Source organism: Perissodus microlepis, chromosome 7 (genome assembly GCF_051167445.1).
Source record: "Perissodus microlepis isolate ML-2025 ecotype Zambia chromosome 7, ASM5116744v1, whole genome shotgun sequence".
In the NCBI taxonomy this organism is placed as follows: Eukaryota; Metazoa; Chordata; class Actinopteri; order Cichliformes; family Cichlidae; genus Perissodus; species Perissodus microlepis.
Window position 1 is genome coordinate 16,742,020 of NC_140467.1, and position 25,409 is coordinate 16,767,428.

Below are 25,409 nucleotides of genomic sequence, written 5' to 3' on the forward strand. Positions count from 1 at the left end.
CAGAGCCATTTCCCCTCCCACTGGATGTGAACACACACAGATGTCAGTCTGTTGCCTTTCCTGGCAAATGTCCCCAGTCTAAATATCTTCGTCTATGATGCTGCCAGAATGTGAATTTATTAACATTAACACTCCCTAACCAACTCCCCAATCTTTCCACAGCTACACGTCTTTCTCTTTCACTCTTTGTAGCGGTGCCTACTCTTTTGTTCTAGCTGAAAGGTAGAAGGTCAGCACTTGTTTGATTTCCATTTCTCTAGTGGCAAAGTGTGGTTTTCTTGTGTGTGTGTGTGTGTGTGCCCGCAATCATTTTGGCAGCGAGGTTGGGCAGCCAATAAAAACAAAACACTGTTGTCTGCTTTATGCCTATGGTTGTCACGGTAGCACACCCTCTCATCATTGCCCACTGCTGTGAAAGTGGGCGTCAATACTTAAAAATCACAAAATAGCACTCAGTGCCTAAATTGCGCCTGCTGCCTTATTGACACATAATGCGTTATAATGGAAATCGCAGAGGTAGAAAAGTTCCCTAATGGCAGCAGTAAAGTAGCTCTCTTGACTGTGAGGTCTCTGGATGCATTAGAGTCCAGAGAATTGGCTCTCCGCTAGCACAGTGGTTTTTAAGTGACCCTCCGTAACCTTTGGCTCACCCCCTCATTCTGCCCTGCTGAAAGTGTGTCTGTGATTCAGCACGGAGTTGATCTAATGCACTGTGAGCTGAGGTGACACGGTGTGATGTGTGTCCACCGCCCAGTGGAGTGTGAAGGAAGGATCCCACCTCGCCCTTGCAGCACGCCGTGCCAAGCGGGGAGGCTGGGAGTTAAGGGACTCTGACAGCTTGGAGCTCATCTGCCTCAGCTGTTGGTGCTATGGTTCTTTTACTTTTGCCATTGGGGGGCGAGGGGGCTCCCCCTCTCTTCCAGTTTATCCATTTATGTTCCCGTTTGAATCTCTCTCTTTGCCTCGACTTTTCTCTCTGTCTGTGTCTGAATTTGTAATTCTTTCTGCTTCATGCTCAGCAATCAGTTATTGTGTTGTGAATGTGTGCTGCAAGCCAGAGAGGCTGAGTGTACACTTTTCAATGGCCGCGTCATAGAGGGCAACACCGAGGAGTAGCAGTTTGAAGCACAGTGAGGCGTGAAGTGTGTATTGTGAAGAAACAGCTTTTAGGTCCCAGGCTTTCAATAGAGGCTAGAGAGGTTTCTGTTTACCTCCATGCTGCTGTCTTTCACCGCTTTCAATCACGGGTCCAATCAGAGCGTGTTGTATTAATGTTTTTTTGATAACAAATAGAGGTGAGTAGGAAACAGATCAAAGATCAGAGCTGTGCATCTATCTATCCATCTATCCATCTGTCTGTCTGTCTGACTGTGCAAGTATAGTAAACTGAGTGCATTACTAAAATGTAAAATAAAATAGTAATTATAATAAGAAGAAACACAACCATAGGATTTTATGGCCATAGCTTTGATTTTTCCAAATGTCTGACCTTGCTACAACTGATTACGTGTTTCACTTGCTAAAGGCACAAAATTTCCTAAAACAAGCAACAAGTGCAGATGGCTGCAGCGCAGGGCTGGCAGAGCAAAGGGAAGAAAGGCGCCAACAATCCACTAGTGTCTGTGGGTCATAGCCAGTTATTTTCTGCAGCCAAACATTGAAGGATTTATTTATTTTTAAAAAATGGTTTAAAATATCTTGATTCTGCTCTTTGGTTTTACCTAAAACTGAAACTGCATATTATGCATTCCCTTCGGTTGCCAGGTTTTATTTACCCAAACTTCATTTTCATTTTATTTTACATTGCTAGCTAGGGAGCTGGCTGATGTTTTTTTTTTTTTTTTTACTGGTGCAGTCCATCTTATTTTTACTTGTGATATTACTACATTGCTGAATCTCAAAAAACAGTGGGCGAGGTGAGTGCAGTTTTGTTCAGAATGACTGGAGGGTTTTCAGTAACCTTTGATGCTTGACATTCTTCCTCTCCCCTAATTTTGTGTCATGTCTCCTCTGCCCACAATCAAAGAGTTAGAAAGTGACCCCTGCAAAACAGAAAGGGCAAAGTTACAAAAAAGGTTGTATGAACCCAGACTTTGCTTTTTTTGCCCAGTGATACTTTGGATAGAAGGAGTGTATGTAGGGCTGTTCGATATAACGATATATATCGGATGACGTCTACGTTTCATTTTATGCTATTGTTTGTTTCATGGTGTCGCGAAATAAACCGTTTACGGCAATATTTTTTCATCGTTTTGATGGTCACTGCAGTGGCTATATTAATTTCTTAAAGTTTTCTCTTTCTCTTATATTTAATATAACCACACTAAGGATGGACAAGCACCTGTTTTTATGCGTTGTGGTTAGCAACAACGACGGTAACAGCATCGCATGTCCGCTTGTTTATGTTCCACATAAACCTTTCACAATAAAGCTCAAGATCCTGTTGAGACTTTTCAAAATAAACTGAATCACGTGAAAGAGCAAATTATTTACGGATGAGAAGTAAAAAAGAGCCGCCAGGTGCTAAAAAATAAACCTTAGACTCAAACGTTAGAACAGGCACGCCGTGTAAGAAATACTCACAAAGAAAACGGCGGCTGTTACAACTTATGTCTAAAAATGTATAGTTTCATGCATCGGTTAAAACACTTGACTCCAGCTACATGACGCGCAGCTGGAAACACTTCCCGCAAGTCGAGCTGCCCGAGATTCACAGAATTTACAGAAAATGTTACATTTTTGTGATTTATATTGTTATCGGACGATAGAATTCTTATATCGGGATATGAGATTTTGGTCATATCGCACAGCCCTAAGTGTATGTGTGTATTTTATATATGTATATTTATTCCCCACTCGCGCTGTGGACACTCCTTATCCTTCAAGCTCAGGTCCTCTACCGGAGGCCTGAGAGTTTGAGGGTCCTGTGGAGTATCTTTGCTGTTTTTAGGACTGCCTTCTTCTGGACAGATATCTCAGATGTCGTTCCTGGGATCTGTGAGCCATTCCCCCAATTTAGGAGATAGTGGGAACACTACTGGTTTTCAGAAGAGAGGCTTGGGGGTTTGAATCCCAACCAGTTTATGCATCCATACTCAGGGTAGGCCCACATGCTCCCTAAGCCTACTTTGGAATGTGAGTGAGAGACACATAACTGGAGAATTATGCTGTTACAAAAGTCAAAAATTCAGGTCACTTAGGTGGTATTTACACTTTCATTTATAAACTCATGTGAAGTAAAATGCAGCAACTTTGTGAGTTGATGACAAAAAGAAAGAGGATAAAGAGTGAGATTTTTTTTATTCATGGATATTTGCTGAGCAATGACTGTAATTTTCATTCAGAGGTTCTGTGAATGTGGAGTTGAAGCACAATCCTCGGATCGCGATGTGAATGGCTTCACTGGAAAAAGGTTTTTTCTAAAACTACATATCTGCGTCAGCACCTCTGAATTTATATGTGACTGTTCAGACTGAGGTCACGTTCAAAAAATAAGATGTGTCTGATTGAGAGCCGCAGATGAGCATCAGTTTGAAAATTGAACAAATCAGACTCAGTGGGATTTGCCGTGGCTGCGTGTTATGAAAAGAATAGATGCGAGAGATTAGTGCTATTTTAGCCTGCAGTGATAACATGGCCTAATTAGAGCGAACATAGTTCCTGTTGTTTTTCAGGTTCACTGCAGAGCCAAAAAAAGCCTAAAAGTTGCATTGAAAAGGCTGAACACCGAACACTAATTTCAGTTTTAGATTTTCCCAGCTCAGTGTAACTGAACAGTTTGCTGTGAGTAGAACAGCAGTTTTCTTGCATGTGGTTAGAAAGCAGTGATATTACTCAGCGGCAGCTCAGAGATCAGACACACTGCGGATAAGTAGTGGGATACACGCTTTTGCAGAGGGCCTCTGGGCTGCTCCCAGCGCACACTGTTTCAGATGAATGCATCAAGACGTTTCTCCGGTGTCTCTTCATTATACGCCTGACAATTCTTTTACGTTTCTCTATGTCAACACTTATGTCTGTGCGTGTAATGTCTCCTGTTTGTGGGAAAGAAGCTGCGTATAGACACATTGTTTTAGTGTCTCTACTCTAATAGATGAAGGAGAAAAAATGAGATGTCTCATGTCTATTATGATGATTTACTTTTAAGAGTACTTGTACTTCAGCATTTTCTCATTAGATATAACCTTAACTTCATGACCACTTTTATGCAGAAATCATAGTGTATAAGTGTATGACATATACATGTAATCCAAAGATTTACTGTAAGGTTTTCTGCTTTTTTCCCAGTGAGACTGGTTTTGTGTGAAGCAGACACAAACAGGGAGATACCCGGAGACCCAGCTAGTTTTGGGAAGCACATGAAAAAATAAGCAGATGAATAGATGGGCACAAAGACAGTGAGGGCCAGAAAGAGGCTGGTGAGGCCCTTCATGGGGGACTTCTGCTTGTCTTTGCCGTCTTCCAGGGCAGTGGAAAAAGTTGGCTTCATGCACAGCTGCTTCACAAACAGCTCAGCAGAGTCTGCTCTGTGTCTGGTGTTGCATCTCCATCTTTATTTTCCCTGATTGCGCTCTCCTCTCACCTGCACAGCCTTGCCCCAGGCCTCGCTCCACCTTCACTGCTCTTCCTCTCTGTCCAATTATTGGGGAATCAAAAGTTGTGTACTTTCACACAGTTATGTGCTAGGCCTGTTTCTTGGAGCCAGCCAAGCTAGCTGATCCTCCCTTTCTCCCAGTCTTTATGCTTTGTTAAGCTAATTGACTGCTGGCTTGGCTTCATATTTAGAGCACGGACACAGGGTTTCTGCCAGTTGCAAGCCCATCGGCATGCCGGGCCTAAGTTTGGCATTCCGCTTTTATAGATACAACAACAACTTGAAGTGAAGATCTAAGGTTATATGATTTTATAACTTAATACCATCTAACTTCAGTTCAGTTGATACATGTGTTCTTTTGCAATGCCACTCTTACTCACAAAGCCATCAATGCTCAGATACTCAGGCAGACTATTCGACTGGCTTAAGAGGGAGCATTTTTCAAAAGGAAGGCCCTACTTCACTTTACCATTATTTTTATTTTGCCAGAGAAGGATCAGGCTCTGGCCCATCAAGGATTCAAATCCTTTGTTGGCGCTGCGTGATTAGTGATTTTTGTATACATTTTTTTTCAGTGCGAAATGTCTAGGATAGAATTTCAATGTGGCTTCAGGACTGAGAAGACTGTCCTTATACTGTCGAAACTGGTGGGATCTATCAGTGTTGGAATAGCCTCTGAGAAACCGAATGATTTATGTGCCTGCTAGCTGTGGGTCCTGGTTCAAGGCCGAGCCTATCTGCTCATCACTATAAACAGCGTGCTCCCTGGGTGTCGTGCTGGAATACAAATGCTTGAATTTAGATGTGACCCCTGGCTCACCTGCATCTCAGCCAATTCTAATGAGAAATCTCTCTCTGTGTACCTGCTGTGAGAGGGAGAGTAAAGGAATGAGTGCGTATGAAACATAGAGGCACACTGATTCAAGCGATTCAGACTTTTAATTATGGCTGTATATTGAAATACTTTTTTCTGTTACTATTTTGACTGTATTCATTTTAAATGACCACATTAATAGGCATTGCTATAAACACGGAGTAAACAATAACCCCAAAATATTAGGATACCTAAACAGAGACATGGATTTTATTAGGCATAGGACAACATCATTTTAGTTTGTGGTGCTTTTTTAACATGTTGGTCCCAAATGTTCAATAGGTCTTCAAAATAGGTTAGCTAGTGACTCAGAAGGCTATTAATCATTTTTATACTCGTTGCAGTTTCAGTGACCTCTTTTGATGGGAGCATTGCCATTCTGAAGGAGACCCCTCCCAGCAGGAAAGAAATATTTCTTCATGCGATAAAATCGATTGCTCAGAATGAGCAGATGTATTTGCAGCTCTGTTTTACTACAGGTCAAGGCTACGGGTTTTGCCTTTAATTGTTTTACATATGTGATAAGCATGGATGCCCATGTCAGCTATATTTACTTGGTGAAGTGGTATAATGTCAATGCATTAATGTTGTACGGTAAAACACCAGCTATTCAACTGAGACATCTATAGAAAACATGTGGAAACTTTTAAATCAAGCCTGAGATGGACATTGAAAAACACAATTTTCTGGTTACAGATAGTTTAGGTTTACATTGTATCGTTGACACATCACAAAATTCTGTTGCGCTGAGTACTGAAAACCATCATCTTCATTTGAAATAGTTTGTGAATCACATTAAATATTCTGTAATTTTATCCTACACTTTATTCAGCCGTGTTTGGCTGTGGCTGCTTGTGTAATCACACCATTTAATGCTGAATAACTTTACCTTCATTAGCTGAGGATGAAAATGAATATGCAAAGAATATTTTCTTGTGTTTATGTACTGAGAAAAGTACTGTTTTTAGAGAAACCCCCCCAGAAATTGCTATAATAACCCAACTTATGAATAACTGTGTTTGAAGCGCACTGTTTAATGTAAACGCGACGACCAGTAAAATCCTCTTATTCGTTTTTCGTGTGTTGACAGAGGAGGTGGGTGAGGTGTTTCCTGTGGAGATACTGTACTGTATCATTATGTGTTAGGTTGGTAATTCATTATTCTGTCATGTTAAGCATTGGAGGCATAACCCCCCCCCCTCGTCAGAAAAAACTGAAACACCTCTGGGTGGCTTCCCCAGAAGCAAGTGACACACGCTTTGTCCTACAGCGATGTTTGACCTCACTGCCTCATCCTTTTTCCTCTACCTGTACTGAGTGATAGATGCAGCCAGATAAACGCCACAGGCTCCACCAAAGCCTCACACAGCCATTATCCAACACTCAGCAGACACTTCTCATGCATTAGCGACCGGTCTCATCCTGTCAAAGGCAGACGCAGGACAGAGACTGTTAGCGGAAGCTTGCGGACTGTTAGTGTTAAATGGGAGCAGTGTTTCCTCCGGAATCACCGGTTGACAAATGAGGGCTGATGGAGCAGTTCTTGTCGGAGGCCATTATTTTTGATGGGACCAGATGATCTGTAAGGATGGAGCACTGTTTGTCTGAGCTGCGGCGCCTTCTGGGCAAAATATCAGACCTACTCGAAACCACTCAGACTCTTCAAATGATGGATGTAAAAGGGAAAATTGCTAAGCTGTAACACCAAGAATTTTTTTGTTCAGTCTCTGGCGTATTGTCACGACTCAGCATCAGCCGCACATCCAAGGAAAGTTGTGAAGAACATAAAGAGACTCCCTTTATGAGAAGGCTAAGTCTTTCATTATTGTCATTAATACTCATTAGCTAACGTTTCAGTCATCCAGACCCATGAGAGAGATAGAAGCATGTTCACACTAAGCCTCGGTAAGGCACCAAGAGTCCTGATCAGTCACTCAACCTCCAGGGGTTTTATTTTCATTGTATTCTTTAATCTTCAAACTCACTCTTTAATTTTACCAAATCCAATGCTTCAGTTAAAATTAGGTCATTCAATTACATACTGACAAAAAAAATAGTTCCATCAGCTTAAGGGAGATGTTATCGCTCTCCCTGTTTCCTTTTGGTAAAATAAAACATACACAAGTTCTCGGCCTCAGAGCTTAATTAGATCAAATTCCATCTGAAATGGGAAATTCAGACTGAAAATTCCCAGCATCTCTGCCTTCATTTCAAAGAAATGTTGGAGGAGTTTGCACAGGGATATCTTTGATGAATTGTTCACTTCCCCTGGAGGCGAGTTTAGCATATGAAAACCTGACTACAGAAACAGAGTGCCCATACATTTTGCCAAAGTAAGCAAAGCTCATTCAGACTCGACCCAAAGTGAATGTTTGGATCAGCGTTGCAGACACACTGCTGTCACATTAAGCAGCACTTCTATATGCGCTGCGGTGTATTTTGGTGAATAATGTGAGTTGTGTGGGTTGGTTAATGGTACTGTTTTTTGTTTTTCACTGAGTGTAAATAAGAGGAAAAAGTATATGACTGGGAAAGTGAGTTGACTCATAATTATTCCGCCTTCTGACAGCTAGAGAACCAAATTTTTGTATTCAGTTTAATGTTCAAGTCTTTTTCCCCCCTCTGTCTTGAACAATGTTTGGTAGAGTATTAATAAAAGACTGCAACTAAAAATAGTAATGAGTGAAAACGGAAACAGTTGAAAGTTTAATAGCAAAAGCAAAATAAAGTAATGAGAAAGATGATTACAGAACTCCATGTAACGACTAAGTACACCCCATGATTCAGTCGGGATTCAGTAGGTGGCAGGACCTTCAGCAGCAATAATATGAAGTAATCCATTTTCGTAAGACTTTATCAGTGTCTCACATTATTGCGGAAGAATTTTGGCCTACTCTTCTTTCTTTGTGCACAGGTCTCTGAAATGCCACCACAGCATTTCAGTCAGTTTGAGGTCTGGATTTTTCAGTGAAGCTTTTTCTGTTGTAGATGCGCTGCTGTGCTTGGGATCATTGCCCCGTTGCATGACCCAGTTTGGGCCAAGCTTTAGCTGTCACAGCTGGCCTCGTGTTTAACTCTAAAAACTTTGGTGCACAGAAGAGTTCATGGGCAGTGACTCCAAGGTGCAGAGACCCTGTGATTGTACCCGTCCAGTTGTATGAGATGTTTGTGCTAATATGCTCTGCTTTCTTTTTGGCATTGTGCATCATGGTCAAACATTTGGTTTTGTTTGTGCAAAGGCAATTGTTGCAGAAGTCTTGTAGTTTGTTCAGGTGCAACTTTGCAAACTTCAGCTGTGCTGGCGTGTTTTGCATTTTTTAGAGAAAAGAAGCTTTCTTCTGGACACAACCTGTCCAAACAAGCCATATTTGTTCACTCTTTTTCTAATGATACTGTTATAAACGTTAACATGTAACATGCTTATCATTACTTACCCTCTTAATTCCTAAGGAAGCAGTGGGTGTATTTACTTTTTCACACAACTGTGTTCAGTCCTTCGACCTGATTTAATTTTTTTTATTACTGTACGAATTGCTTTAGTCATTTATTGATCTGACATGTAAATATATATATTTTTTAAAAACTTATTTAACTCACAGATGCTTTGATTCAGTTCTGTTTTTCTGAGCTGGTTCTGCACAAGAGGAAGGGTAACCTCCTAATAGTGTCTTTTAATAAGAAAAAACCATGATTTGATTTTCTCACACTTTGAAAGGACCATTGTTTGTGTCCTCTGTGTCTGAAATTGGATGGTGAGTCCTTTTGGAGAGCAGCGGAGGGGAAATGATTTGTATTCACCTGCCGTATCTGAAAGGGGCTGAGGAGGGGCTGGGAGGGAGAGAGAGTGAGCGAGAGGGGGCAGTTACATAGTGCTTTCTTTATATGATAATGGATTGCGCTGACATTCACACACATTGTTGTGCGGCGTGTCAGTTAATACTCTTAACTCGCGGGATGAATGGCAAATTTTGAACAGATGCCATTAAAGTACTGTCTCACACTGGCACAGGTGACAGATTTATGTATAATGTGTCTTTTTTATGAAAAAAACACCAACATGGCACCTTTATGCACGTGCAACATATTTGTCACGTCATCATTCACTCCTGCAAATGAATTCCTTTTCTGAATTTCTTTTTTTTCTCTCTTGGTTTTTTTTATGTAACCCCACTCTCTTTTATTGGCCCAGCTGGGCAACTAGATTCTTGTGTCAGCTGCACAAAAGAAACAAAGTGAAGCTGGGGACAGGCAGTAATGAGCAACTCCTCTTACAGTGTTACATATAGACCTGCTGCAGTGTTTGGAAGCCTTACGGAGACAATGGATGGTTTTGAGAGGTCTGGAGCTCTCTGAAGCCCTTCTTTGATTGAGTTTCCTGGCTCTAGGCTCCAGCGTTGAGGATGATTGTGGAGTGGGATCTGTAGGTCCAGGAAGGGGAGGACGGTGGGGGCCTGAGGACCCTCCTCTGTGCTGACCTTTTACAAACAGGTGGGGTGGAGTGGAAGGGGCTGACAGTGGAGGAGGAGAAGGAAGGAAAAGCGGGAGAGACCTATTGTGGCGCTCTGTGAATGCAGAGGTGGCACTCAATAACAACACTCACTGCCTCCTTCCACCTGCCGCAGATTTTCTCACAGCTTACTTTTCCCACTTTTAAATTAAATATTCTGGTAAAACACTGTGATAACATATTGTTCCATCACAGAGCCAGTATTCACACTTTGTTTGCCAGCAGAACTTTCTCTCTAGTCGCATTGCTGGCAGCAAGTCTTTAGGGATTGTGTCAGTTTGTTGTGACGGTAGGTACACTGGAACACTTTGGCTTGGAGATGGCCACGGTTTCCTCCAAGGATAAATGTGAGTGACTTTGGCGATTTCCCTGACTACTTTTTGTATCACAAATACAATTTTGTAGAAAAAAGCCCCAGAAGGACAAAAAAACATGCAAAAAATATTTTTACTACAGTGCTGAACACTTGAGGAGATAATAACAAAAAATAACTTTATTTTTAAGGTGTTTTTGAGTTCTCTCATTATCTTAATGATCTTTAAATATTACAACTTTCACCACACTTTACTGAGCCTTAACAGATCTAGATATTTCCCCAGTAGATATTTTCTACTGGGATTTTCTGACACAGCCATCTCTAGGGTTTATAGAGAATGTGCTGAAAATTATATAATAATCCGTTAGTAATGCCTGACTTCAAAGGAGAATGGAGAGACCTCATCAAGCTGACAGGAAGGCAAAAGTAACTCAAATAAACCACTTATTACAACTAAGGTATAGAGGAGTGCACAAAGGTCAAACCTTGAAGCAAAGTGGCTACAGCAGCAGAAGACCACACCAATCCCCATGAGTATCATTGTAGAGAAAGATGGCAGTATCATGATGCAGATGTTTTTATTCAGGTTTGCAATCTTGGTTTTTCTCGTAATTGTTACATCCCTATTACTCAATAGGCACTACTATGTTAAATTTGAAAGTACAGCTATACTGTAAGCAATACTGCAAGCGATGTTAGCAAGCTAATAGCATGCTAACATTGTGCTAACATTTAGCTTAGAGCTCACCTCAGAAGTTCCACTAAAATAACTTATTTCAGTAAATTATATGTGTATTTCTGTTTACAAGCATTCTCTTAAGGATTTTACATGAATAAAAAACTATTTTATTTCTTCCTTTATAGTTCTGTGAATCAATATAAGCGTGCTGTTTATTCTAATTATGTGCAGAGAAATGGCCACAGGATACAGATTGTATTCAATAAGACTCAGCCTCACCGCCTCTGTCCACCTGCTCCTTTCTCACTTTTGAATTACATGTTCTGGTAACACGCAGCGGTAACAGATTGTTCCAGCTCACAGTCAGTGTTCACGCTTTGTTATCTGATGTTGCCGGCAGATTTTACTGGAGTGAATGGTACCCGCACAAAGTGCAGACAGCTCCAAATGACCAGTTGCTCCCTGCCTGCCTACATACTGTATCAGCACAATTCAAATTCCAGCAGAAGTGCGTTCATTATACAGTCATGCTTTTCTAGAAAGCCCTAGTTGCAACTGTTGACTCAGAGCAATCATATATAAACACTGTTTCTTTGTGCTACCATGGCTGACTTAGCCCGCTGGAATTCATTTGCTACATCAGAGCTTTTGTGAGTCAGAGGTGATCATTTCCTGCACACAGACTCTCGTTATGGCACCCCTAAGCTTAATGTAAACTTCTCATATTGGCACCATCTTGAGAGACCCTTCACACGTGTAGTAAGCCATCCGGTGTGGACATAGTGGCAAACTGAGATTCTAATCACATCTCTTTTGTTGAGCTCAGAGGAGGCTGAGACTGTTTTTTTTTTGGACCAAACAGATGTCAAATGTGCAGGTTTTCTCTAAGGTTACTTTTGGGATGATAAATGGGCCTGGGCCTTTTTCTCCTGTTTTCTTTTTTTGTCTGTATTTGATGAGAGAATTGACTTTTTTTGTTGGCATGGAAATCTAAAAGTATTGAGGGGATTGCCATGGATACAGAATGCCCGTTTGGAGTGCAGTTTTGAGTGGCTGTACTCTGCTGGAAAGTGTACAGACAGTCCCTATATTTAGCTTGAAACCATTTTACTATCTTTGCTGAGATTTAAATTGCTTAACTCCTAAAGCACTATTTGAGTTTACAAATGCACAGATATTTCTATCTGCTGGCTCACAGGATTTGTTCCCAGAGGAGATTGGGTTTTGTTGATTACTTTTTTTGTTCAAACCTGCCATGTCTCTGTGGCTGAAGTTTGTCTTGTGGTGTCGTATGAGGATTTTAACAGTTTCTTTAGCTATTCAGGAAGCAGGTCAGCATGCATTCCTCCCACTCCTCTTGCATTTGCTCATGACAATGAACGTCTGCTCAGCATATGAATGGCTTCACCCATAACGCTCTCATGTGGTAGGGCAGGCATACTCGAGCTCCGTGCTTTGCACTGCTCCGGTGTTTATCTGCCCCCTTCTGCACAAGCAGAAATGTTCTCATACATAAGTAATTATAGTGTAGTGATCAGCTATTGCATAAAGATCAAGTTCAGATACACATTTGCGATTCCCCGCTAGTACTTTTCCTAAGGAGAGGGATTTATACCCAAACCCCAAGAACGAGAGACCTAATTGAGGAAACGCAGCCATAATGTGAGGACATGACGTAGCAACTAAATGTATCAAATAAAAGAAATATGTATTTTTATTGCACTTGGATTCCTTATCGATAATGTATTCGTTATCAGTGATATCCCTAATTCTAAGTCTAGCCCCAGGCAATCAGAATATGCAATTTTGTTTTTCTCCCAAGTCTTGGCAATCAGGGATCAAAGAAAAATAATGATTGTAACGCAAATCAAAATCTGTTTTCATTTCCACCTGCCCCCCCAAAAAAAAGGAAAGAAAAGAGAGTTTTGCCTTTTCCTAAAATATAGGGCCAGGGTAAGGTTAGCGTTATCATCTCTGATAACTTAGACCTCCAAGGCGTTAAGAGCACCATCCCATCTAGTGGTGCTGCTTCCATCTGCATGTTAAAGAGGCCGTCTTCCTCAGAAGTGCCGGCGCCGTCTCTGATTAGCATTTAGGCAGAGGGAACAGCGAGCGAATCCTGAAGTGTTTTTGGCATGTATGGCGAGCAAGCTTTGTGAATGTCAATGTGTGGCGCTCTGAAAGAAGGTAAACTAGACAAATTGCCGGACATGTTGCATTAGCAGCAGATGCCAATTAGAATTAAGACTTGTTTTATGTCGATAGCCAGGGGAGTTTCAAAAACAAAGCCTTGTAACTTTAAAGGCCTACCCCCAGAGATGTAATCGAGCTTTTCCATGAAGTGTGACGACTTGCCTAAAACAGTTTTTCAAAAAGCAAGAACTCATGACGTAGTAGACAAAACATAAAGGTCAAAGTATCTGAAAAATCCAAGAGCCTACACATCCCATAATTACACCCCATGTACATGTTTTTTTTCTTTGAGTGATTTTCTGCCTGGTGCAAAGTCAGTGGAGTTCACATCATATAAAGTGGTTAATATTACTAATGAAAATACTGAAGCCTATTTACTCATGTGTTTGGGAGGCCTATGCATCAAAACCACTACAGCTCTGGCCAGAAAGCTGAATTTAAATAGCATCTTTACAGTGAATCAGATGATTGAAGATCTTTTATTGTGTTGCATTGTACAGTTCAGATCAAGGGCTCTGGTGTGTTCTTTGGGCTATGGGGTCTCGCTGAACAACAGGACCCCAATTCATATGTTAACCACACCAATTATTTGCATACGCTGCCTCATTTACAAAAGCTAATGAGAAGATTATGGGAAACATACACTGAAGCCGGCCCATGGAATGTGTGTTGTGGTCCTGTGGCTGCTAATAAGAGGCCCGTGAAAGGTATTAGTCAAAGCCACTGAACATTCAACCTCATGTATCATTGCTGTAAATTGTATCACCGCTTACCCCTGTTTAGCACATTAGCTGTGAATCCACAGCTTAAAAAGACAAAGGATTAAACTGTATTATTATATTATATTATATTATATTATATTGTAATCTATAGTGATGTTTTTAGCTAAACTGTAATAACCTTACTATTTGTTTAACTTCTTTGACCTCAACTTTGAGATCCATGGAAGACACACACACACACACACACACACACACACACACACACACACACACACACACACACACACACACACACACATACTCCTGATGTCTAATAGCACAGAGAAATACATGCAGCCCAAGGCATGAATAGCAGGCACCGAGAGTACCCGGCAATCTCAGAAAAATAAACGCTTCCAACCGAATCAGTTTCCTCATCACCTCCTTCCTGAGCGTGGAGTCATTCTCATCATAATACCCCTCCACCCCCATCCATTCAGGCATCTGTGGGGGATCCCTGCTGCTCCATTAAGGCCATACCGAGGCTCACAAACCCCTGATTGCATGAGCCATCAATAGCACTGATTATGGAAGTTAATTAGGGTGCTTGGTGCAGGAGAAAGGCTTGTTTTTCATCATAGATGTTAAAAGTGTAGAGTTCTGATGCAATAGCTGTGATTCTGTCAGGGTTGCAGTGTTGCATCACTAATGTTTGGCACATACAAAGGCAAGATCTGTGCAAGTGATGAGCATATGAGGCATATAGTGTTATCTGTTGCTGTGAGGGGAATTCAACTGGGATTTTTTCTATACTGACTGCAATTCATTTACACTGCGGTCTACTTCCATTGTCAGTCTTCGTGCCCCTGTCACCTCTATCTGTGTGCTCAGACACGTCCTGACCCTCACATTCTGTTGACAGCCTCTGTGAATGTGCTTTATCCTGGGTGTGTATGTGCTGTTGCGTGTGCTATGTCCCTGACATGTGCACAAAACCAATTAGTTTTGGGATGGTGAAGTAGCTGGGTATGGGAAAATGACAATGGAGTAATTGAAGAGGCTGGATGAATGAGAGGCAGACAGCTCAATGCAGCTTTTACAGAGCAGAGTGTTGACAAAATGAAAAGCAAGACGTGAGCGAAGGTGGTCTTATGTAGTCGGAGACAGTAATTAACATTGCAGCCTTTCACTTTGCTGACATTAATTTTTACTGAACTTAGCTTGTTCGGTATTTAAACGCTAGCTTTGCTCATTCATTTTTTTTCTGTAATCAGATAACAAAGCTGGCCATTTGTAAACCACATGTTTGTTTGTGTTGGCTTTTCTTTGTAACCATTTCAGGCACGATTTTCAACAACTTTAACCTCACATTAAGCTGAAAATGTCTGGCTGAGTAAAACAGTTCCAAAAAAACTTGCTTTTCCATATTTGATGTTCACTTGTCATTGAATGTAAATGTTTCAAGAGATGCAAGAAATGTACAGAAAACCCATAAAACAATAACTTCAAAGTATTTTGTAAAAATTCAAAATATTAATATTACTTCATCACAAGTAGTTTAAGATGCCACAAGCAACAAATGTACCAAATGATTATTATTCGAGTTACTACGTCCTCTTAGCTCACTGATACATATCTTTCAGTGTTTTTGTTTTACACCCTGCAGCTTTGTTTTTGGTTTACTGTGGCAGCTGTCATGGTGTTCAGATGATGGACTCTGTCTGCAAGGAGAGAGCTGAGACTGAAATATGTTTTCAGTGCCGCCTGTTTGTCTGCAGGGATGTTTGCATCAAAAAACGACCTTTCTGAATTCTGTGAAACTTGATGGATAAGGTGAAGCACAGGCAAGGGAACAATGGAAAATATGGCATTGACCTCGGATGGGCTCTCCCACTTGTCTCTTGTTTTTTAGATGCAGCTGGCAGCAGTTGTGAATAAGCACTGTACTTGTCAAATCTACAAGTTTAAAGACATGGTTCACTCCCAAATCTAACTTGGTGTTATTTTTCAATCTAAATCGTTTTCATGTAAGTTGCCAAATTTTTGAGATATCGGCTGTAGAAATGTCGGCTTTCTTTTGAATAGAATGGAATAAATTGGCGTGTAGTTGCCGTGTAGTACTCAAAGTGCCACTTTGAAAAACTCACCAGAAATATATTTTCTTGTTGGCCAATATATTTGGTTCTAAAATCACCAAATATTGGTATCGGCTGTAAAAACGATGTCATCACGAGGTAGTGCCACGAACAGTTATCACGTTTCAAAGTGAGACACCAGCTTAGTTTTCTTTCTCAGCTTTATCTATATGAAAAAGAGTGAAAATCATTTCTGGAAGTGCCCTTACCAATCTGTTGTGTTTTTGTCTAAGAGACAATTTCCTGTTCGATATTATCAGCCATCTGACGGCTTTTGGCACAGCACTCCAAACGGGACTGGGGTTTTATCTGAGCTCCAGCAAGAGAGATATGTTGACTTTAGGCTTCCATCTTCTGTCAGCACAGGATGCATAGGATGGTCCAGCAATAGAGAAATATATTTTGCGATTAAGGTTCACCTTGAATAATTGTATATTGAAATAAAAAATTGGTTTTGAACTCTAGTTTCTTTTTCTTTTTTTTCAAGATTCAGGCCCAGCTTGGATTACGCTCAAAATATACTGAACGACATGAGTCGACTGAGTTTCCACCGTCACTCAACTGTTAGATGGATATGAGGTTTGGCCTCATATCACTGCAACTCACAGGGGTGACTGTAGCAAACAGACATATACTGTACACACATATACACATACAAGTAAACACAGGCCCACACGTGTACAGTGTGAACAAAGGAAACACACTGGCTGGCTGGAGCTGAGCTGCTACACCTCATTAAATTGGGAAATGAATCTAGGATGAATCCCTGGCTCCATTCCAGATAAGAATCTCAAAGCTTATTGGGGATTCACCATAAAATGTATAATTAACACATTTATTCTGTTGCTGTCACATGCTGGCCATTTTTACTTCACCCTTTTTTTCACTCTCAGTTCGGGCTGTAATTTATGATTTAGAAAAAAACCCAAAAGTAGTGATGGTGACATTAATGCCTTAATGCCTAATACCAAACAAAATGAATTGGTGCTAGAAAATCACTGCGCTGCAACACCTTACTCATAATCGTGAATGGATTTTGCATAAACAACATGTGATTGTAAATTTCCAGCAGAAACTGAAAATATACTGAAGGAAAGGGAATGTACAGTTTCAGCACCGATGCCCGCAGCCTGCAAATTGGCTTGATGAAATGACCCTCTGGATCTTTTCATGTCAAATCCCAAGCCAGAGCTGCCTGAGGTGTCCACAGCAGTGTGATTGGCTACCCTGGGCGAATAATACAGGCCTTCCCAGGAGAGGTGTAGTTGAAGCTGGGGGCAGTAGACATTAGCCTTGGTCTCTTCCCATGCTACTAGACACCGGCTCTGACGATGGTTCTGAATCATGACTTTAGGGCAGCACTAACAAATACCTCAGTTCCCCTAGGAAGACCAGGTCTTACCGCATGGCTGTCTAGCCTCTGGTACCAGACATAGCTTTTACAACCTCATCTGCAGCCCTGACCTGCCCCACGCCCTAAGCAGGCATACAGTATGCATGTGTAACTCCAGCTTTAGAGTGCTCCACGTGATTTTTTTCATTCTGAATTTGCTTATGCGATAATGTAGCAAATTAATCTGCCTGCGCTCTAAATTAAGCTGTGACATTTTTAATATGGTGCCAGTGGATGAAGAAGCGAGATAAAAACAGGTCAGACTACAGTTATTAAAACGACTCCTCCTAAGTTCATTTTCTTCATTCTTTTGACTCGGCAGCACTGAATTATGCAGATTAATATGAATTCAAATGAGCAGTCAATTTAACCTTGTGCTTTTTTAGATTTCTCTGAAGTTTGAGCCACATTCTGATCTTTTATAACTTCAATATTATATTCTATGATCTTTTGCCTGGATTAAGGTGTAATGTGGTAGCTGCGAGCTGTGTGGCTTTCTACTCAGTTCATTCAACGCTTGTGTTGTGATCAATGATTGTAGAGCAATGACTGCAGTCATTGGTTGTGATGGAGACACAATTTGATAAAACTACTTAACAAAAAAAAAATCCCCACTTAACAATGAATCAGTACCCCAGTTTGCCCAAGCAAGGAAAACATACGTCACCTCAGCTTAACCTGAAATCTTGTTGAACTTGTACCAACTGTCCTCGACAAACAGAGATGTCACACATATTTATTTCTGTCTCGTCACGTATGACATTCCCACTACAGCAGTCTCATGAAAGAATGATGGTTCGCTCTCTGAAATCTGACCTCATTTCAGATCACTTTGCTGCTGGCTCAGCCGGTCAGTCAATCACATTGATAAAGCTCCGAGTGAAATGGAAAGTAAAGTGAGTGTCCCCTTGTCTTGTCCCTTGGCATATCATCTGCCAGCTGATGTGATCGATACGGCAGAGAAACCTAATGGCATCATGGCTGCGCCTGTGATTAGCCCTGCAAAATGAACCCATGTGGGCCCCGTCGGTCCCTATCGGAATGCACTAGATCAAAAAGATAGCTTCCAGCAAATTGCAGTGGACGGTAACTAACATCAATCTGTGGCTAGAGCTATGATGTGTCTCTCACTCATTCTCTCTTTCTTTGACTCAAAACCACATAATAGAACAAAACTCATTATATGACTGATGACAGCAGTAACTGGATGTGCTATTCAGCCCAGCGGTCTCTGTCCTTGCTTATGTCTCTAAAAGCCTCTTTCCTTCTTTTGTTCTTCTCTTGTCTCTACCTGCAGTTGTGAAAGTGCACGTGTCCTCAGAGGCGGTGCGTCACTGAATTTGGGGGCAGACCTTTGCGTCTCACGTGATCATGGAGTGGAGGAGGATGGATGTAGGAGTGCTTCTGCTGTTCCTGGTGCACCTTGCCACTGCGCTGGAGGTCCCACTAGACCGTAAGACAACAAATCACACACAGCTGTAAACAAAGTGATCGCACAGTGTCAGGGTTACTTTGCATTTAGTTACAAGATAAGTCACCCGGCCTATTAGTTGATCAAACATTTTGATAATCAAGCACATAAAAGCCGAATTTATTTTGATTTTGGATTGACAAATTTACCGATAATGACTTCCAGGTCCAGTACAGTTTGGCTGATAAAAGTTTTACCCTTGTGTAACACTGTATAGCTTTTTCTTCTTTATGTTATAAATATTGTTCGCAATTTATTAATTTTGCCTTAAATTTCAGAAAAGTACGAAAACAAGCTATTTTTAATTTCTGAATCTAAAAATTCTGCTTTAAAATTCTTGTGGCAAACAAAAATATGAAACACATCCATTTGAAAGTAGAAAATATTTGTTGTTCATGTGAAAATTGGCTATTAAATAATTATTTTGGAGTCAAATAACTATTTTAGCTCTAGTCTAGTCTAGCCTTTCTTGTATGCATCTGTGTAGTTTCATCAATGTACTTTATGTATTTACCAGTTACTGTGACTGCATTTTATCCGTGTAAATGTAGTGTTGTTTGTATATTAACAATTTTTAGATACTAATTGTGACTTACATGGACTGACATTTAACGTTTCAGCCTGAAGCTTCTGTTGCTTTTTTGTATTTGGTTGACCACTGGAGGCCTCCATTCCTCAATATAGAGCTAGCCATGTGTGAACCTTGTTACAAGGCAGAGATATTGAGGGGGATATTTTTCACAACTAATATCTGGTTATTTTTACTGTCACTATTCTTTTTTCTTTCTTCTTTGCTGAAGTTCTGGAAGGATGTAAGTCTCAAAGAATCTGAGTTTTTGCTTGCGGTTTGTTTTTGGATATTAAAGATTACATTTTATCTAGCTGCTCGTTATGAATTGTTGAATTGCATTTAGTCTGATTTGTTTTACAGGATAATGAGTGTGATTTCGAGTGGCCTTGGCATGTTGCATGCATTGATTTCTGTGTTTCTTTGTTTGCTGTTTTTGTTCTGTGTGTTTCTGCAATGGTAGAGTATTTTCCACAAAGCAATACTGCAAACAGCATGAGTCCTTATATCATTTGTTTTGTCATAGTCCATTACTTATCTCCGCAGCACTGACAGGAATACATTAGGCATCGGCTCATTGCAATAAAAGGAAATGTACCTGAGCTTTCTGCCTACCTTTCTACATTCTGAGAGCTTTTTTCAGTTTGTCAGCAAACAGCTGTGTGGTTTTATTCAGTATGCTAAGTCTGCATGTTATTGGTAATCACTGCTGGTGTGGTCATTGCAGCAGCAGGAAAGAAAAAAAAGAGGCCTACTTATGCAGTAAAGGTCCTGATTAAATATCGCCCGTTTTCTGGTTGTCTTTAGTGCCGCAGCCGCCAACCATCACTTACCAGTCCCCTAAAGATTACATCGTCGACCCACGAGAGAACATTATAATCCACTGTGAGGCGAAGGGAAAACCGCATCCCAGGTAGGAATCCGTGAATTTCTTTTAAATGGAAAAAAATATATAAATTCCCCAGGAGTGGATTCAGGTACCACCTGTCACAAATGTTTAAAATGTTTTCAGCAGGTTTTCTAAACAATGCCAGAAAAGTTCTGCTTGACTCCTACACATTCAGGCCTTGAATGCTTTGAATGAATGTAACATATAGTTAGCTTTCATCAAGATAACATACATGCACATAAATTTGTGGTTTTATGCTCGCAAGAACTCATAGATAAAATACACCTCTCAGCCCTTAACCTTTACTTTACCCCAGATTATTCTTCCCCCAGCCCAAAGTAAGTTTATTATGTAACCATCCAGAATATTTTTGTAGATTTAAACTCGGGAAATATAGGAAAAACTTTTGAAAAAGTTCTTTAAAGAACACAATTGGAAACATTTACAGTAAAAATTCAGGTGCAATGAATTTACCAAATAGGTAAAACAGATTTTATTAATGTGTTATTTTTTATATGAATTACCAGATTTGATCACTTGAAAATTACCTGCATTCTTATGATAATGGTCTTATTTTTCCTTAGTTTCTCCTGGACAAGAAATGGGACCCACTTTGACGTCGAGAATGATCCCAACGTGGACATGAAGCCGCAATCTGGGACTCTGGTGGTGGATATCAGCAGAGAGAGGGTTGAACACTACGAGGGGGTGTACCAGTGCACAGCACGAAACAAACACGGAACCGCTGTTTCCCACAATATAGTGGTTAGACAGTCCAGTGAGTGCAGCTTGCTGTATCACTTCTTTAAAATCACTTCTCTCACTTCTTTCATTGTCTCATGTGCATCTTATGAAAAAAATCACGTCCTTTCTTCTCTTTTTCTAACGATTAAGTTGCAATTTCCATCTTAAGAGCACTCCTGGAAGGTAAAAGTTGTTTGTAGAAAGGTGCATGTTTTATTTTGTTGGACTCGACGGTAGATATAGGTGATTGAACCTTTGTAATCTCCCCACTTCCATATTTTTATTCTTGATCATTCCCCTCATCTTGCCACATCGTCATGCAAGCTCCAGTCTGTCAGCGACCCATATTTTATGCCAAATTATGATTTGATCGTGCTATTCTCCAACCGATATAGGATCCCCCCTGTGGTCAAAGGAGAAAATCAAGCCAATCGTGGTGCAGGAGGGCGTGTCTTTGGTGTTGCCGTGTCGCCCCCCTGCTGGCCTACCCCCTCCCATCATATTCTGGATGGACAACAGTGAGCAACTTGATCTCTTATGTTTCTTTGTGGTAACATGATGTTTCTGCTGCATAAGATTAAGAATTACGGTGATTTTCTTTTTCAATTTCCTGTTCCATCTTACAACCAATCATACTTGCTGTATTTCATTTTGCAAGCTAGGCTGTTGGAAATGTGGAAATCGTAATATATTTTTTCTGCTGTCACATTTATTGGTTTCTGTTCATTCCTTAAAATTTATCACATGAAAAATACTGAATGGCAACAAACTCATCTTCAGCCTGATGAACTGCATATCAGAATGTGAATATTTGTGATTAGATGCATAAATACCTGATTATATAGGAAATGTAGACCCATAAGCGTAATGCAGCTGCATCTATAACCTGTACTCTCCCAAACACTTTCCTGTATAATGTTAATGTGACGCTGTACATTTCAGACTTTCAGAAGCTCCCTCAGAGCAAGAGGGTGTCTCAGTCGTTGAACGGTGACCTGTACTTCTCCAATGTTCGCCGAGAGGACACCCGGAACGACTACATTTGCTACGCCCGCTTCCCCCACACACAAACCATCCAGCAGAAACAGCCCATCACTGTCAGGGTCCTTAACCGTAAGTCTGACACAGTGTGCGATGCAGAGACACGAGCACTGAAATCTACTCAAGTCTTTGTTATAACCTTTAAGAAAGTGGCAGCGTTTGTAATGTGTGTGTGGTTGATTTTACGGTAGTTTGTGCAGGCATGACGCCGTAGGAGGAAAACAGCATTTCCTATCTATGATGCCGTCCTTGGAGACGCCAGCGGTCGCTGCCGCACTGAAAAGGCATATTGTCAGAGCTCTCGTGGTTATCTGCCAAACAGACGTTCAGTATTACTTCTGTAATATGTTCTGTATACACATTCTCCACCAACAACAAAGGCTTCTCTCATCTCAGCTACAAGACGGCAGGCTGTCTCCACTAAAGTAGATTCTTATGGCGATCATTCTTCATCGTAGATTTTCTTCTGTCATGTGAATTTTTGTTCTTCAGTCATGTTAAGTTGTCCAAGCTTTTGTGTTTTTCTTTGCCTTGATGAGTTCAACTTGTGAAATGGCGTGTGTCTTTTTTTGGTCTTTTTTCTGTTGTGTTGCAGTGGATGAAATCAATGACACAATGGCAGCTTTTTACAATGACACTGATTTATTTAGTGGTGAGTTATGGCACCCCCTAGTGTTTAACCCCCAATTTAGAGCTCCGCACTAGCTCTTACCCACTAACACTAACCCTTCAACCCATCAACCCTGAGATTTTCTGCAACGTTACTGATTATTTTTAAGGGGTAGGATCTGGCACCCTCTAGTGATTAATCCCAACATGGAGCTGGGAATTCTGTCTTACCCACTAACTTCTACCCCTCGAACCTAGAAATCCAAGTAAAGTCTTTGTCAACCTGTAACTCTTCCTCGATCTATCCAATTAGCTCTCCCTTTCTTAACATGTAGTTCTTCTCATGAATTTTCAAAATTAGAGCTGCATGCTCTTTTCCCTAAACTGGACGGACTCCTTGGGATACTTGGGGAAAAAACACCACATATTAATTCAAACACACAAAATTTATTCTGGATGGTCAGTTAACTAATTAACTCCTTGTAGTAAAAATATGCATGTTAAAATTCTACTTTTCTTTCTCCAATCTTAATACCTAAGGATTTCCAAACTTGTAATTTACTCTCTTACATATAATTTTCTTCACATTTCATTTCTCCTTAACATTTTTTGTCCTTGTCTAGTGGCTACACATGTTTGCTAAATTGAAACATGCAAAAACCTTGATTCTCATCAGATTAAAACACTCACTCTGGATTTCATATTCCTAGTTATGGAGATTACTTTGTCACCAGTTAAATTGCCAGTTTAATGGCAAAAAGCAGTTCTCTGTGTGCTGTTTATTAAGTTAATTTATTCATTTATTTTATACCAAACACAGTACAATGCATTAAAAAGAAGTTAAAGTCTAAATTATGAGAATTAGTCTGTGATAAAGTGACGTCATGTACGTATATAGCAGACCATTACACGTTTCAGTTTTCCAATTTGTGTGGTGATGGGAGGGTAGTAATACTAAAGGAGCTGATTTGCTCTCAATCTTGCAGACGAGGTGCTCATTTCTTTGCCGTTACAATCGCTTTCATCACTCATATGATTCTGTGTGCGTGTGTGTGTAAATATAGAGGCACCCGTGGATGACAGAAGACCAACCTTCCTCATCCCATCTGGCTCATCCAGTTCCAAGATGGTGTTGAGAGGTGATAAACTGGAGATGGAGTGCATTGCTGAAGGATTGTAAGACAAAGAATCTGCTGTTAATTCATGAACTCAGTGCATTCATAAGTCATGTATTTAATGAGCGTCCACCTGCCATCATCAGTTTGTCTGTCTGCGCTCTCTCTTTGTGAATCTAGGCCCACCCCTCACATCTCTTGGACCAAAATAAGTGGTGATCTGCCTTCCAAACGCACCTCCTTCCTGAACTACAACAAGACCCTTCACATCGAGGATGTGTCAGCATCAGATGAAGGAGATTACCGCTGCACAGCGAAGAACCAGTTTGGCTCGGTGCACCACACCATCCACGTTATGGTCAAAGGTGTGCTTGACGAAATGCTCAGCTCCCATCAGACTCTGCACTGCTTGGGAGCTCAGTCACTGCTTCGCTCTACCGCTTTATTTTCTCCCTCTTCCTTATAATTGATTTATTCACAGAAGCTAACAGGGCAGTGAGTTTAGTGATTAATTGTCCAGCCTGTTTCTGTACCCTGTGCTGCTTGCAGCTGCTCCATATTGGATCGATGTCCCTCCCAGGAACCTTGTCCTAGCTCCAGGGGAGAGCGGCAGGCTGTCCTGCTTGGCCAGCGGCACACCCAAACCCACCATCACCTGGGCTATGAATGGCATCTCCATAGAGAGTAAGTGCAGCCTCTTTTTTTCAAACTCTCTCAGCTTTCATAATAGATGATCTCCTTTTTCATGAGAAGCAGGCATTATTAAAATCGAAATTGTAGATGCCTTCCCTCGGGTGGGTATTGATTCATATTTCCGATAGTTATTATACAAATTCCGAGTTATGATACCACCTTTTTCAAACATCATTATAAGGGTGATTATGAGTTTCAAAAAGCTCTTTCCATTATCCAGATATATACAGTATCTTTTAATCCCTTTTGTACATTAACAGATTCACCCAAGGATCTGAGCAGAAAGGTGGAGGATGACATCATAATCTTCACCGATGTACAGCCTGGATCCAGCGCTGTGTACCAGTGTAACATCTCTAATGAGTACGGTTACGTCCTGTCCAACGCCTTTATCAATGTCCTCTGTGAGTTCACTGCACTCCATCCCTTTGCATTTGAATGCCATTTCCATTTATATTGATTCCTGGAAGGCAATAACATGGCAATAATGCTTCATTGCAGCCGAGCCACCCAGAGTGCTAACACCACCCAATAAAGTCTACCAGATCATCAAGAACCACCAGGCCTTGTTAGACTGCTCTTCCTTTGGATCACCTATGCCAAAAATTACATGGTGAGTGAACGAAAATCTAACAGAGGAAAATTGTGTCGTGTTTCTTTTACTAACTGAAAACAACTCACTTTGTGCTTTAGGTTTAAAGACAGTCGGTCCAGCATCCTGCAGGAAGACCCTTACATTCTTAATGACAACGGGACGTTAGAGATTCGCATAGCTCAAGCACAACACAATGGCAAATACACATGTGTTGCTACAAACAGTCTTGGGATTTATGAGAATCATGTCTACCTGGAGGTCAAAGGTAAGAGTGCTCCTCTCTGAAATTTGT

General features: G+C 40.9%; 1 protein-coding gene across 18 annotated transcripts in view; it reads left to right on the plus strand.

Annotated features, from left to right (window-relative positions):
• LOC146382888 (neuronal cell adhesion molecule-like) overlaps positions 1-25,409 on the plus strand; it is a 77,969-nt gene that overhangs the window by 33,504 nt on the left and 19,056 nt on the right. For 13 of the 18 annotated variants that reach the window (XM_084933878.1, XM_084933880.1, XM_084933877.1 and 10 more), the window contains 13 exons: positions 18,690-18,845; positions 19,664-19,675; positions 20,239-20,344; positions 20,905-21,098; positions 21,460-21,582; positions 22,007-22,177; positions 22,701-22,757; positions 23,779-23,890; positions 24,010-24,194; positions 24,379-24,513; positions 24,783-24,926; positions 25,024-25,135; positions 25,216-25,382. In XM_084933878.1, the coding sequence (XP_084790004.1) occupies positions 18,764-18,845; positions 19,664-19,675; positions 20,239-20,344; positions 20,905-21,098; positions 21,460-21,582; positions 22,007-22,177; positions 22,701-22,757; positions 23,779-23,890; positions 24,010-24,194; positions 24,379-24,513; positions 24,783-24,926; positions 25,024-25,135; positions 25,216-25,382 (1,600 nt within the window). In that variant the 5' untranslated portion in view covers positions 18,690-18,763. The remainder of the gene's footprint in view (positions 1-18,689; positions 18,846-19,663; positions 19,676-20,238; positions 20,345-20,904; positions 21,099-21,459; positions 21,583-22,006; positions 22,178-22,700; positions 22,758-23,778; positions 23,891-24,009; positions 24,195-24,378; positions 24,514-24,782; positions 24,927-25,023; positions 25,136-25,215; positions 25,383-25,409) is intronic. The other 5 variants (XM_084933881.1, XM_084933869.1, XM_084933871.1 and 2 more) reach the window with 3 other exon arrangements.